Source organism: Nerophis lumbriciformis, linkage group LG31 (genome assembly GCF_033978685.3).
Source record: "Nerophis lumbriciformis linkage group LG31, RoL_Nlum_v2.1, whole genome shotgun sequence".
NCBI lineage: Eukaryota > Metazoa > Chordata > Actinopteri > Syngnathiformes > Syngnathidae > Nerophis > Nerophis lumbriciformis.
The window spans coordinates 21,247,547-21,261,556 of NC_084578.2; the positions used below are offsets into that span (position 1 = coordinate 21,247,547).

Sequence of the window (14,010 nt, forward strand, 5' to 3'; positions counted from 1 at the left end):
TTCTGCGCATCATCACCTAGTATACTGACACTTGGAGACCTAAATATCCATATGAACACACCCTCAAATCCCTATGCTGCTGAATTTTTGGAGCTCCTGGACTGCTCCAATCTCAAACATGTTGAGGTCCCCATTCACAAGAAGGGCAATACCCTCGACCTAATGATCACTGACTCTGTCCCTATGTCTCACCCCCATGTTTATGACCTGGATGTAGGGTTGTACGGTATACCGGTACTAATAAAGTATCGCGATACTAATTGATTGAAATCAGTACTATACTGCCTTTGGAAAGTACCGTTTTCGTTCTTTCATCTGCGACGGTGACTGCAGAGCCGAGGCGCATGATGTTGAGTGGGTCAAAACGCACTTACAAAGTGCATACAAGCAATAAAATCTTGGAGAGGAAGTATGGCAAAAAACGACATATCTACTGGTTAATAAAGAGGGTGGGTGAAGCGCAATGTCAAGGTATTTGGGTTTCAAAACTATCGATAAAGGTGACGCTTTAAATAAGGAAGTGCCGCGTTTCAAGTGTTGCTTTTAAACACGCCTTGCCAAATGTGGCAATTAGTATTACCACATTTGCTTCAAACATAAGTTAACATTTAAATAATACACATTCAAATCTGCACAATGAATTATAAAGAGTGACAGGTAATGCAGTTGTTACACCTGCTGTTCTGCTCCGGTGCAAACTGTAGTCAAGGAGCACAGCGCAGACGTCTGGTTGCTTTATTATTAGTTTTTATTTTTTTACTGCGCAGTGCATGCGCTACCGCTCTCTCTCTCTGCTCGCCCACTCACTCACTGACGTCACTCAGACGCTTGGATTGATGACAAATATTAGCGTCATTAAGACCACCCATCTAACGGCAACTAGTGCAAGTAAAATGACTGAGTTTGGTAACAAATTGCTATGACTTGTGTTTTATCTTTAACAAATGTGTGTTTTACCTGCTACATGGCTTATCTCGGTACATTTATCCATATTTTTGTTTTAGTACTTACTAATAATTTTATTTTTCTTAAAGCACGGACCAGGATTGGCAACCATTAATTCATAAATAATTCAATATTATGTTAATAAAGCCTTTTTATTATATTCTAATCTAATTCTTGATTATGGAAAATTGTAAATTGTTCTTTGAGTCCAACAAGAAAAACACAATGTGTTTAATGCCCTTTAATTTATATCTTAACCTTCTACAATTGTTCTTTGAGTGCAATAGGAAACATATGTTTATTGCATTGTAAGATTTTCTGTTAAAATAAAGCCAGAATTAAAACATTTTCGTAGTTCCCTTTATTTGGAAAAGTATCGATATACATTTTGGTACCGGTACCAAACTATTAGTATCGGGACAACCCTACCTGGATGTCTCTGACCATAAAATCATTTCAATGGATCTCCACACTCACTGAACATACTCCAACCACATCGTAGTATCTATTTCAGGAATTTAAAAAACATAAATCCCACTGACTTAAACTTGGACATTAACAACCTGTCTACTGTTTCCCACTTTTCCTCAGTCAGTGACTCTGTTAAATATTATAATAATGGTCTCCAGAACATCGTTGTGATACATGCTCCTGTCAGGTCGCATGTGGTCACCTTCAAAACGTCTGCCCCGTGGTTCACGAGTGATCTCCGGCAGATGAAATCGGCTGGGCAAGCTCTTGAGCGAAAACAATTTACAACGGGCATAAATGTCCACAAAATTGTCTGTAGAGAACACTGAAACAGCTACAGCAAAGCACTTGCCACTGCCAGATCACAATATTATTGTAGCATGATCAGCAATAATCCTGGCAACTTTTCTTTATAATCAATCATCTGCTCAAACCCCAAACCCATACTTGCAATAACACCACAAAGTAACTTCACCTCAAGGGTAAACATCATTTCCACCCCTGAACTCACCAAACCAAAGCCAGTCATCTTTCTAAGCTTTGCTTTACCACAGCGAGACATCATCCGGAAGATGAAGCCCTCAACATGCCCCCTGGATCCTCTCCCACCCCCCTGATAAAAACGAATGCCTCCGACATTAGCCCCTTCATCACCAAAATAATAAATCACTCTCTCCAGAGCATACGAGTCCCACATACACCGAAAACGGCAATAATCTCTGTCTGGACTGGAGCCTGCAGTGCCTCAGACTGGAAGTCTCTGCAGGCTTGAGTCCTATTTTACAGATAGGGCTGAGTATGTGGCCCTTGGGGACACTAAATCACAGCCCCACACCATTACCACACAAGGGTCCGTCCTTCTTTAATATCTACATTCTCCCCCTGGGTCACGTCATACAGAAAGCATGGAGTCGCGTTCTACTGCTTTGCTGATGATACTCAGCTCTATCTGAGATTGGACCCAGCCCTACTACGCCACCATCAGAGCTCACCTCTTGTCTGGAGGAGATAGAGGTGTGGATGTCAAACGACTTTCTCCAGCTAAACAGAAGCCATCCAAATTGGCACCCCTCATCAACTTCACTTCTCCCCTTTAAACTGCATCACTTTTTCTGGCCACTCCATTAACCTTCTCCTCCTCTGTTACAAATCTGGGAGTCAAATTTGAACCCCATCTGTCATTTCATACCCATGTCCATTATCTCTGCAAAATGGCATTTCTTCACCTCAGGAATATCAATCAATCAATCAATGTTTATTTATATAGCCCTAAATCACAAGTGTCTCAAAGGGCTGCACAAGCCACAACGACATCCTCGGTACAGAGCCCACATAAGGGCAAGGAAAAACTCACCCCAGTGAATATTGCTAAACTCTGCCCCTTCCTTTCCTTTAGTGGTGCTGAAAAGTTGCTCCATGCCTTTGTCTCCACCAGGCTTGATTACTGCAATGCACTCCTCACCGGGATCCCTCATGGGAGCCTTCAAAAACTCCAACACATCCAAAACAGTGCTGCAAGGATCCTGATGAGGGTTTGCAAGTATGAACACATTACCGCTATTTTCCGGACACTCCACTGGCTTCCCATCCACCACCGCATGGAAAACAAAATGCCTGTTGACCCACCAATATATTCATGGACACGCCCCACATCATCTCAAAGAACTCCTCACGCCGCAATCTACATCAAGAAACCTTTGATCCACAAATACACACCACAAAATGGGAGAATGGGAGATCAAGCGTTTTCAGTGGCTACTCCACGGCTCTGGAATGCTCTTCCAGACAAACTGAGAGCACCACAGTCTGTGGAAATATTTTTAAAAAACCTGATAAATAGGGCATTTAGTTTATATCGTATTCTTAGTGTATGTTTTTTGTGTGCTTTTAACTTGCCATTGGAGTACTTTTAGATTTTTTTTTTAGAATGTAAAGTGTTTTATACATAAAATTAATTATTGTTATTATTATTAATTTTGTGGTTTATCATTTTAAACAGGCACTATCCCATTGGGGAAGAGGACTGTGTACTTCCTGGCTTCTTTTTCCCTGTTTTTTCTGGTGGTTCTGCTCCTCTTGTATATTTCATTGAAGTGCTACTGGACAGTCAAGGAAACTTTTTACCCCATGATCCACCTTCCACCATTCTTTCAAAAGGTATGCGACACAATGCAAAAAGGAAGTGATTCCAAAACAAAAAATAGAAATGTCTACTGTTTTTTGTTTCTTCTATGTATATCACAATCCCATATATTTGTTTTTCTATCTTTTTGTGAGTCCCACTCCCAAGATAAACCTAAGTCTTTGTAGTTAATTAGTAGTGTAGTCTCAAAAGTGGATTTTTTTCAGGTTTAGCTTTACACAGCAAGATTTATCCCCCTAAAATAATACAATGTAGTATCATACTGTATTTCTTTGTGGAAACTGGGCTTGACAAGATTGGAGTTGAAGCGTTGAGACTGCGCAACAGAGGGGTTAGGGGTTAAAAAGAAGGAAGACTCGAGCACTACTGAATAAAAGTATATTTTAGGACATCATACATGCACAAACAAAACAGCAAATAAAAATTGGCAGATTGTGTATTATGATATTGGAGTATATGGGATGGTTTAATGGACAGCCCAAAAGAGGTGGTAATTACATGTTAAATATAGACAAAAAATACTACTGAGATAATTGTGTGAAAAAGTGACAGAACCATCAACTCTCATGAAGATCCACAGAAAGTCAGCGAAGTCCAGATTTTAATGTTAGAGAAGCCAACACAGTCTTGCATTTTGAAGAGGAAACCAGAAATTGAGTACAGAATTTCCTGAAGAAGATAAAGTAAGTTTTTATAATCAAAACCGTGATATGCCCTACACTCAAGTTCCAGGTTGACTGAAAAAAACTTTGGAAACTACTGCAAAATCATCAGCTTGTCGGATTTTACTATTGCTGGGTTTCAACCACGTGCTTATGGTTCATTACTTCCGGCTCCCGTTCATTTGGCGGCAACTGCAAAGATCTCAGACTGTCTTTTTAAAAAAAAATTTTTTTTAAATAAGGTTTATAGGGGAATACAAGCCAGATATCATCAAAAAATAACTTAATGTGATGGAGTGGACATGATACGCTCTTAAGGCTTTTCACAGGATTTAAAAGATTCAACATCGAGGACTTTTTAAATGATCTAGTCGTCCACACTACATTCTGCACTCACCAGTATGGAGAGACCTCATTTGTTTACATCTGGTTGGGTCCATCAATAGGCATTAAGCCATGAAAGACAATGTTGTTCGTGCATGGTTTAATATGCTGAGCGGGTGTTGCCAGACAATGCACTTGTAACATATATGATATACAAGTTTAGTTTTTGGAGTTCAATCAATCAATTAAATTATATTTGTATAGCTCCTAATCATGAGTGCCCCAAAGGGCGTCACAAACTCATGACGATGTCTAAACCCATTTCATTTTTTTAAATTCCTTTATGAAAATGCATATATACTAGCCATGTACAGTTCACACTTTCATTGTTTTTTTGATAGTTTTTTTGTTTCTTATACATTTCCATGATCAGAAAGGAGCAGATGGAGGAATAATATCCCTATTGCTTTATTCAAAATATTCCATGAAGCCTTTGTTATTTTTATTTTCATGCAACATTCTTTTGTAATATTCCCTTTTTGCTTGTCTCAATGTATTGGTCAAGTTGTTTTTGTAGTTCTTATAGCGTTTTTCAGCAATCTCTGTTCTTGATTTGATAAACTCCTTATAAAGTCTATTTTTCTTTTTACATGCATTTTTCAAACTGTTTGTCTTTCAAGGTGCATTGTTTTGCATTTGTTTAGATCTACATGGAACCTCAGGACAATGCTTGTTATACAGAGTAATATAATGTTTAAGAAAATAATCATAGGCAGTGTTTATATCGTCTGTGTACACCTCTTTCCACTCTTGTTTTAATAGGTAATTCCTGAACTTGTTAATATGATTGACACTTCGTTTCCTCTTAAATATTTGATGGTATGTTCTTTAAGGCAATTGATAGTCAAATATTGCAAATATAGGCAGATGATCACTTATGTCATTTATCACTAACCCAGTAGTAATGTGAATCCCTAAAACATTTGTAAAGATATTGTCTATTAAGGTTGCACTAGTTGTGGTTATTCTGCTAGGCTTTGCAATTAATGGGTACAGCCCTTTTTCATATAATATCTCAACAAAAATCGGAGGTTTGTTTATGTGAATCTACCTTTAGAAGATCAATATTATAATCTCCACAAATTACGAGAGTTCTTTTTTTTATTTAGACCGTTAATCATACACTCTAATTTATCCATGACTGTTTCCACTTTTGATCCTGGTTTTCTATATTCACATGCAACAACAATGTTTCTGTTTTGTTCCAATTCTATGTTTCTATCTCAACAGCTACACACTCCATTAAATCATTTATGGCCAATGTCATACATTTAACTAGTCTGCATTTTAGTTTATTATATATATATAGAGGGCCACCGCTCCTCCAGTCCTATTGCCTCTGCTAGTGGACATACAGATCATAGCCCTTTAATTTCAGATCAACCTCCTTGCCTTTCTTTATCCATGTTTCAGATAAAGCAATTATCTTAAATCTACCTTTAAAGTGACTCCAAAAAATGTTTTGATTTTAGAAAAGTGTTTTGGTAGACTTCTACAATTAAAATGAATCAAAGAATATGTATTTTCTATGCGTACGTCATCAAGTTGTTCTTCAGTATAATACTGGCAAGAATCCTTGATATGCTTAAATATATGAGTCTCTGGATCCACTTCATTCTCAAAATCAAATGTGCCTCTGGAGTCTTTGGATGAGTCTCAGGATCCACTTCATTCTCCAAAACCAAATGTGCCACTTTCTGTATAATCAACACTTGAAAGGGCTTCAGTCTTGAAAGGAAAAGTCATGAGTTCCTTACAGGAGATCCAATAATCAAGCAAAAAAGAAAAATGCACTCACTATTTTCATTTGTACTGATCTAGGTCTTTCAATGTTCTCATTACAATCACTTTGGCTTGTTCTGGTGGTCTGTTCGTCCAGATGAAAACTTTTCCATTCCTGGTCCACGTTGATTGGATTTTATTTTGCTTTTTGAGGATCTGGCTGGTCCAAGCAATTTCCGCATTTTTATTTGTCAGGTGGTCATTAAGATAAACTCCAGTGCCTTTAAATTTCTTGGCTTCCTTCCGAATTTACCACCTTGTGCTTTCTATTTGCAAACTTGATGATGACTTTAGGCTTGTTTTTTTTTGTCCTTACTTGGAAGAATGTGATATGCTGATATGCTCTGACTGTCCAAAGAAATGTGTTTACTCTTCACGTAGCATACCACTTGTTGCTCGAGGGTGTAAAGCTCCTCAGATGGTGCATCCTCACATGCTGGTCATCAGGTGGGCCAGCAACCCGGGCATAACTCCGATGCCTGGTCTCCAGGCCGGTGACCACAAGGTCATCAGCTCTGGAATACTGTTCCAAGTCATCAACCCTTTGTTCTAGGAGCTCAATCCGTTCATTCTTTTGTTGGATGATAGCCTTTAGCTGCCTGATCTCCTTCATGAGGCCTGTCGGTTTCCTCTGTTGTTGCACCACTTCACTGAGTTCCCTTGACATAAAGTTTAGGGAATCTTTAATTCCCGCCATTTCAGCTGCTAACTTTGTGTTGGTAGTCATTGTTCTTCGAGCAATCTTGACTTTTGTTGGATGTCAGTGCATTTTGATGATTTTAGTGGATTTCATTAGGCCTTTCAGCAGAGAGAAACAGTTGCAGCTATCTTGCTCAAAAGCCATGCCAATCTGGGCAAGGAAAAACCTCAGTAGGGGGAAACAGAAGAAACCTTGAGAAAAGATCACGGATGTAGGGACCCCCCCCCTTCCAGGGTGATCGCCTGCAATGGATGTCAAGTGGCTACAGTTATTAAATTGATTCATTTGTTGAAACAGTTATTAAATTGATTCATTTGTTGTTAGATTAATAGATAAAGTAGGAGTCCAGTCTATTGGGAAACCAGCAAATAGTCATGACAGGAGTGTATCTTCTTATAGGCTAATCCAGTCAGCTACGCAGAGATGTGTATAGCTGTGCATGGAAGAGTGGTCCATCTTGGGTCTCAGTTCGGGTCAGCTAACACTCCCTTCAGATTGGTTCGTCTCTAGAAATTAACTGTGGCTACCTGGTATCCTCTTTGGGCAGGAGAGTGGGGACAGAGCAGAAAAGCTGCAGATTAACTGGTCTAAAAAGGGGTATATTTAAAGGCTAGAATATATAAATGAGTTTTAACTTGAATGCTTCTATCTCTCTAACTGTTGCTGGTAGGACATTTCAGAGTACTGGGGTCCGAATAGAAACCGCTCTTGAGCCTGCAGACTTTTTTGGGGCTCTGAGGGTGTTTTTGAAACTTAGATTTTGGGATGGAACATAGGGTACAATACAATCAGCAAGATAAGATGGTACTTAACCATTTAGCATTTTGTACGTAAGTAATACATCTTAAAATCGCACCTTAAGTGTACCGGGAGCCACTGCAAGTGGGTCAGTATAGGCGTAATATGATCAAACTTTCTTGTCCTAGTCAAAGGTCTAGTAACCACATTTTGTACCAACTACAATCTTACCTCTCTACCCTGATGCATTGTCACAATCCTAATTAGGACGATAAATTGCATTTTACACTTTGACTCCCAGGAGATTTTATACTAAAGTAACTCTGGTTGATGCTTTTCTTTATTGTTTGCATGGCAATGGCTCGCAGCACATGCTATGTAGAATAGAATATAATCAAACTTTATTGTCCTTGTCCTTGAAAAGTACTGCAAAATTTAATTTTCAGTACAAACCTGTTCAACAGCAGACATACACTGTTCAAGGAAGACAGAACAGGAACAATGAAAAAGGTGGTAAAAGTTTAACATGGGGGAGGTTAAAAAAAAATAATCCCAGACTATGCTTCTATATGGAGGGGAGGGGCTCATTTTGGGGCCAGAAAAAACCCTCAAACAACAATGAGCACATGTTACGACACACAGAAAACTAGAGACTTGCAACGGGGGCTGGGGGGGAGTCCCTCATGTATCTGGCAGCAAACGTCCCATCAGGACAGGCAGGTTGCCCCGAATCTGTACTTTATGTTGAAAATATTTTGTCAATTAAATTGAGAGATCAGATGATCAATTTCATGTTTAAATTTTCGAAAAGAGTGCAAAAGTGAGGCACTTAGAAAGTTATGGCAAGACATAACGAGAGAAGTAGAGCAGCAGAGATGACAGAGAGGGAGGGAAATGAGACCGTTTTCGTTGAGAGCCAAGGAGGAAAGGTGTCTTCTTTTGTAGTAAGATAGTAAGATTTACAGCACTATATACCAAACAACTTCAGTTTCATTAGTGGCCGTAGATGGAAAGATAGATGGATACATTGAAGAAATATGCCATTTTATGTCATTTTTAACCAATGAATTTTCTAATGACCCACATCATTTTTCCAGGATTCTCATGACTCCTTTGGATCCGATATTCCTTGTCTACTATCCTTGGGCTCAGAAGTATTTTGTGATGAAGTTATAATATGTGAAAAACCCCAAGAATTTCACAGTCTTCCCTCAGTTGTTCTCACCTCAAGCCAGGAACCAAATAGCAGGTGAAGTCACAATTCTTTCTCAATGATCATTTTAAAGAGGACAAATTATTTTGTGAAAAACTAACTTTGGTACTGCACCCTGCATCTTATCTGCAACGACCCAACCTTACATAGATTGCGTGCATTCAGATGCCCTTTAAACATAACACCTTAGCAATCGCACACATAATTGTATCTACAGTATGTGTGCATATTTTAGTGCGTGTGCGAGTACGTGGGTGACCACAGCCTCCTAAGAACCGAGGAAAAAAAGTATTTCCATTAAATCCTCGTAAATGAGACGGCAACTCACAATTCATAATTTTAGAAAAATATTTTTATTTTAGATTTTACAGCAGTGCTGCATAATATTGTATAAAGATGACATTGGGATTTGTACGTGTGTAGGGAAAGTGGGAAGCAGAACAGGTTGTGGGCATGGCTTACTGTACTGACAGGTCTGCTTATCACAATGTCGCTAAAATAATGTTTGCTGATACATTTTTAAACCACAAATTTCTAGTTTATACACTGTAGAATCTACAGCCTGTTAATGTTTTTTAAAGTAAGTGTGACATCATTATTTTTGCTAATCAGACTACAGTAGAAATAGAGAAAAGAGGTGCTATAGGCCAGGGGTCTTCAACTATTTCCTCATGCGAAGATTAGTTATTGTTATTAGTTGTTGTTGATAGAATACAAATCTGCGTTATAAAAGACTGTCCTGCGGTAAAAAAAAAATTCTGAACATTATATTGTGACACAAAACATAAGTAAATTATTGGAATGAAAATTTGTGTTACTTATTCTGAGAAAAAAACACTGTGATGCCACCTTCATAGTTAACCCACTTACAGCAAGTGTATTGATAAGTTATAACAACATGTGTTTTCCTGTACTGTTTTGCAGTGGTCAGGATAGTCATCAGGACGTAAGAAAAAGCCAAGACTCTGGAGTTTACTCTACAGAAGGCAGCTACAGCCAACAGCAGAGTAACCACAGTTATTCCTCCTCAGGGGCCAAATTGTCTTATCTTGTTGACCAAGATCAGGAGAAAATGCAAAATATGAATAGAATAATACCACATGTTCCTTAAATTACTGCTGTGCAGTAGCAGCCTTATCAACTCCGCCCCATACGATATATTCCACTGTCAGAACAATAGTTGGTGTGCTTATTGCTGTTGGGTAAAAACTGAATCTATCAGCCTTTGTTTTTACTGACATATAGTGCTGGGTTGCTCGTGATGTCAGGGCTGGAGTCCATGTGCTCAAGCACATAGAGGGCATACAAAACATATTCCTAGCAAGAAGTCAATTGAAAGCAGAGTGAAAATGCAGAATGCAGGCACTATTGCCTGAGGAAATGGTTCCAATAGCGATTTTGGTAAAACGTGTTTTAGAATTCCTAAGATAATTCATTATAAACGGAAAAAAACTGTTAAAGGGGCCTTAAATGCAAAACCAACTTTTCTAACATGATGGTATTTAGGGTCTCCATAAATTCCGAAAATTTGAACTCAAATCGTGGAGGCATTGCAGAGATATTTACAAAATATCAATCAATCAAAGTCTTGTTTATATAGCCCTTAATCACAGGTGCCTTGAAGGGCTGCACAAACCACATTGACATTACTGGTCTGAACCCACATCCGGGCTAGGAAAACCCAACACTGGAACACATAGAAACCTCGGGAAGGGGCCGCAGATGTGGGGACCCATCCACATGGGTGACTGGCTGCAATGGATTCCAAGTGGGTACAGTTATTGAAAATGATTCATGATAATGTGAGAGTCCAGTCCATCGGGGGGAAGCAGAGGGTCATAGGAGGTCTCCATGCAGGTCATAGAGGAGTGGTCCACCCTGGGTCGTGACTTGGAACAGCTAGCATCTCCTCCAGACTGGTATTTCTCTAGGGATTATCCGTGGCCACCTGGTAACCTCTCCATGCAGGGGGGGGGGGAGTGGCAGGTCAACTGGTCTCCAACAGTCTATTTAAAAACTACAGTATATGGATGAGTTTTAAAGGGGAACATTATCACAATTTCAGAATTGTTAAAACCATTAAAAATCAGTTCCCAGTGGCTTATTATATTTTTCGAAGTTTTTTTCAAAATTTTACCCATCACGCAATATCCCTAAAAAAAGCTTCAAAGTGCCTGATTTTAACCATCGTTATAAACACCCGTCCATTTTCCTGTGACGTCACATAGTGAAGCCAACACAAACAAACATGGCGGAAAGAACAGCAAGCTATAGCGACATTAGCTCGGATTCAGACTCTGATTTCAGCGGCTTAAGCGATTCAACAGATTACGAATGTATTGAAACGGATGGTTGTAGTGTGGAGGCAGGTAGCGAAAACGAAATTGAAGAAGAAACTGAAGCTATTGAGCCATATCGGTTTGAACCATATGCAAGCAAAACCGACGAAAACGACACGACAGCCAGCGACACGGGAGAAAGCGAGGACGAATTCGGCGATCGCCTTCTAACCAACGATTGGTATGTGTTTGTTTGGCATTAAAGGAAACTAACAACTATGAACTAGGTTTACAGCATATGAAATACATTTGGCAACAACATGCACTTTGAGAGTGCAGACAGCCCAATTTTCATCAATTAATATATTCTGTAGACATACCCTCATGTCAGCAGGCCAGGGAAGCTAGGGTCGATATTCTTCTCTTGACGGTGTGAGCCAAGACATCCAGGGGGTTTAGCTCGCTCGTCTGCGGGAACAAACTGCCGCCATTGCTTGCCGTGCTACCAAGGTCCTTTGTCCCTGAATTGCTCATACACTCCGGCAGATTCAATGGGGGTCTGGCGGCAGATTTCTTTGACTTTATCGTTGCAAATACATCTGCTTTGAGTGTCGCAGGATATCCACGCATTCTTGCCATCTCTGTCGTAGCATAGCTTTCGTCAGTAAAGTGTGCGGAACAAACGTCCAATTTCTTGCCACTTTCGCATCTTTGGGCCACTGGTGCAACTTGAATCCGTCCCTGTTCGTGTTGTTACACCCTCCGACAACACACCGACGAGGCATGATGTCTCCAAGGTACGGAAAACAGTCGAAAAAACTGAAAATAACAGAGCTGATTTGACTCGGTGTTTGAGAGCAAATATTAGAAAGGCTTATAATTCGCCAAAATTCACCCATTTAGAGTTCGGAAATCGGTTAAAAAAATATATGGTCTTTTTTTCTGCAACATCAAGGTACCGGTATATATTGACCCTTACATAGGTCTGGTGATAATGTTCCCCTTTAAGGTGGGACTTAAATGCCTTTACCTAAATAAACAAATAGCTTGCCGTCCTTCATATTTCCTCCAAACGAGCTGTTTGGAATTTACTCTGTCCTGTGATGTTTTCTGCCCTATCTCGTCAGCGGATAGCTCCATATATGGTAAAGTTTTACCCAGAAAGCTTAGCGCGAGTCTGCACTGTAGTCAATAAGCTCCTTCTTTTTCGCTATCATCTTGTTGTGGTGCAGACTGGCTCATACATCTACATGCCTCACCCACTGTTGCCATTTCTAATACAAATGAGCCTACAGTTTAAATTTATATCCGTTAGTAGACTCACTATAGAAGCACTAAAAACTACAACAAAGATGGCGGGGAGAAGACGCTGTCGAAGTGGAGGCACATAAATAAAAATGCCCACAAAACAGCACATTGTGAAGAGACGGTCAGAAAGTATCTTAAAGATGGACTGCAAAACATAATCTATGCAACATTTTGACCAAGGAACCAACATTACATGTAGACCACAAGGAAGTGTTTTAAATGGAGAAAAAAATTCATAACATGACTCTTTAAAACAACCAAAAAGACGCAGAGAGAAGTTGCTTTTTTTAAGACGAGTCAACAACATGATGGATTTTGGACTGACCTCTGATGCAACCAGCCACTTCTACACACAGCCACAAAAGTAAAAAACAAAACAAAAAAAACCCTAAAACATATACACTGTGGTGGCCTCTGCGGTGTTCCACGCCATCGTCTGCTGGGGTGGGGGGGAGCATGGCCAGAGACAGGAGCAGACCCAACAAAGCAACTAAGAGCCACCAACGGCCGCCCACTAACTCTCGGCCAGTGTCCAGTCTGCATGGATGAGCGAGGATACGTCCAAAGTACCCGAGGTGTCCGATACCTGTTCATTCAGCCAAGACACTGTGAAGCTTGTCCATCCCGGTGCTCAGTGGTAGCTCCGCAGCCCTGTCTCTTCATCCGCATCTCCTCCAGTCTCTCCAAACGGACTCTGGTGTGGCTGAGACCCAGCAGCTGGTCTCCATGGTCAGGAGGCCGATCCAGAAGTTCACAAAAAGCACCGCAGAAGTCACGAAAGTGCCACTCCTTGTCACACAGTCCCAAAGTATCCCGAACCAAAACTGATGGGCTTGCTTCTCCAAGTTAGGAGTCCTTCCTTTTTTTTGACCTAGGTTCCTCCGGGTACTGCAGACCTGTATAATGATGCTCGCTTGTAATAAAGCAATTTTTGGTTCAGTAAAGCGTCTCCTACGTCTCTTTTGATCCAGCCACACTGTCGTGACATCCTTCTGTCCGGACGAGGATGAAAAGACCAGAAATTCACTTATTTCATGTTAAAAGGGCTCTAATAATGTGAAAAAATATATTTGGAAATGTATAAACTGTTTATGCTTTAACTATGAAAAAACATAATAATAAAAGTACTTTGCAAGAATTTATTTACTGCCCTCATGTCCGGTACCAACTAACCATGATGAATGCGGGAAGACTATATCAAAAAACAAATTTTAGAAAAATTCTATATAAATAATAATAATATATAAATAGTGGTTAGAATGTCCGCCCGGAGATCGATAGGTTGTGAGTTCAAACCCCGGCCGAGTCAAACCAAAGACTATAAAAATGGGACCCATTACCTCCCTGCTTGGCACTCAGCATCAAGGGTTGGAATTGGGGGTTAA

The 14,010-nt window shown here is 39.9% G+C and overlaps 1 protein-coding gene across 1 annotated transcript in view; it reads left to right on the forward strand.

The window, feature by feature from the left end:
• il10rb (interleukin 10 receptor, beta) overlaps nucleotides 1-13,569 on the forward strand; it is a 29,525-nt gene extending 15,956 nt beyond the window's left edge. The window contains exons 6-8 of the mRNA XM_061926474.1: nucleotides 3,416-3,573; nucleotides 8,923-9,074; nucleotides 9,963-13,569. Coding sequence (XP_061782458.1) covers nucleotides 3,416-3,573; nucleotides 8,923-9,074; nucleotides 9,963-10,149 — 497 coding nt within the window. The 3' untranslated portion in view covers nucleotides 10,150-13,569. The remainder of the gene's footprint in view (nucleotides 1-3,415; nucleotides 3,574-8,922; nucleotides 9,075-9,962) is intronic.
• Nucleotides 13,570-14,010: the final 441 nt, after the last annotated feature.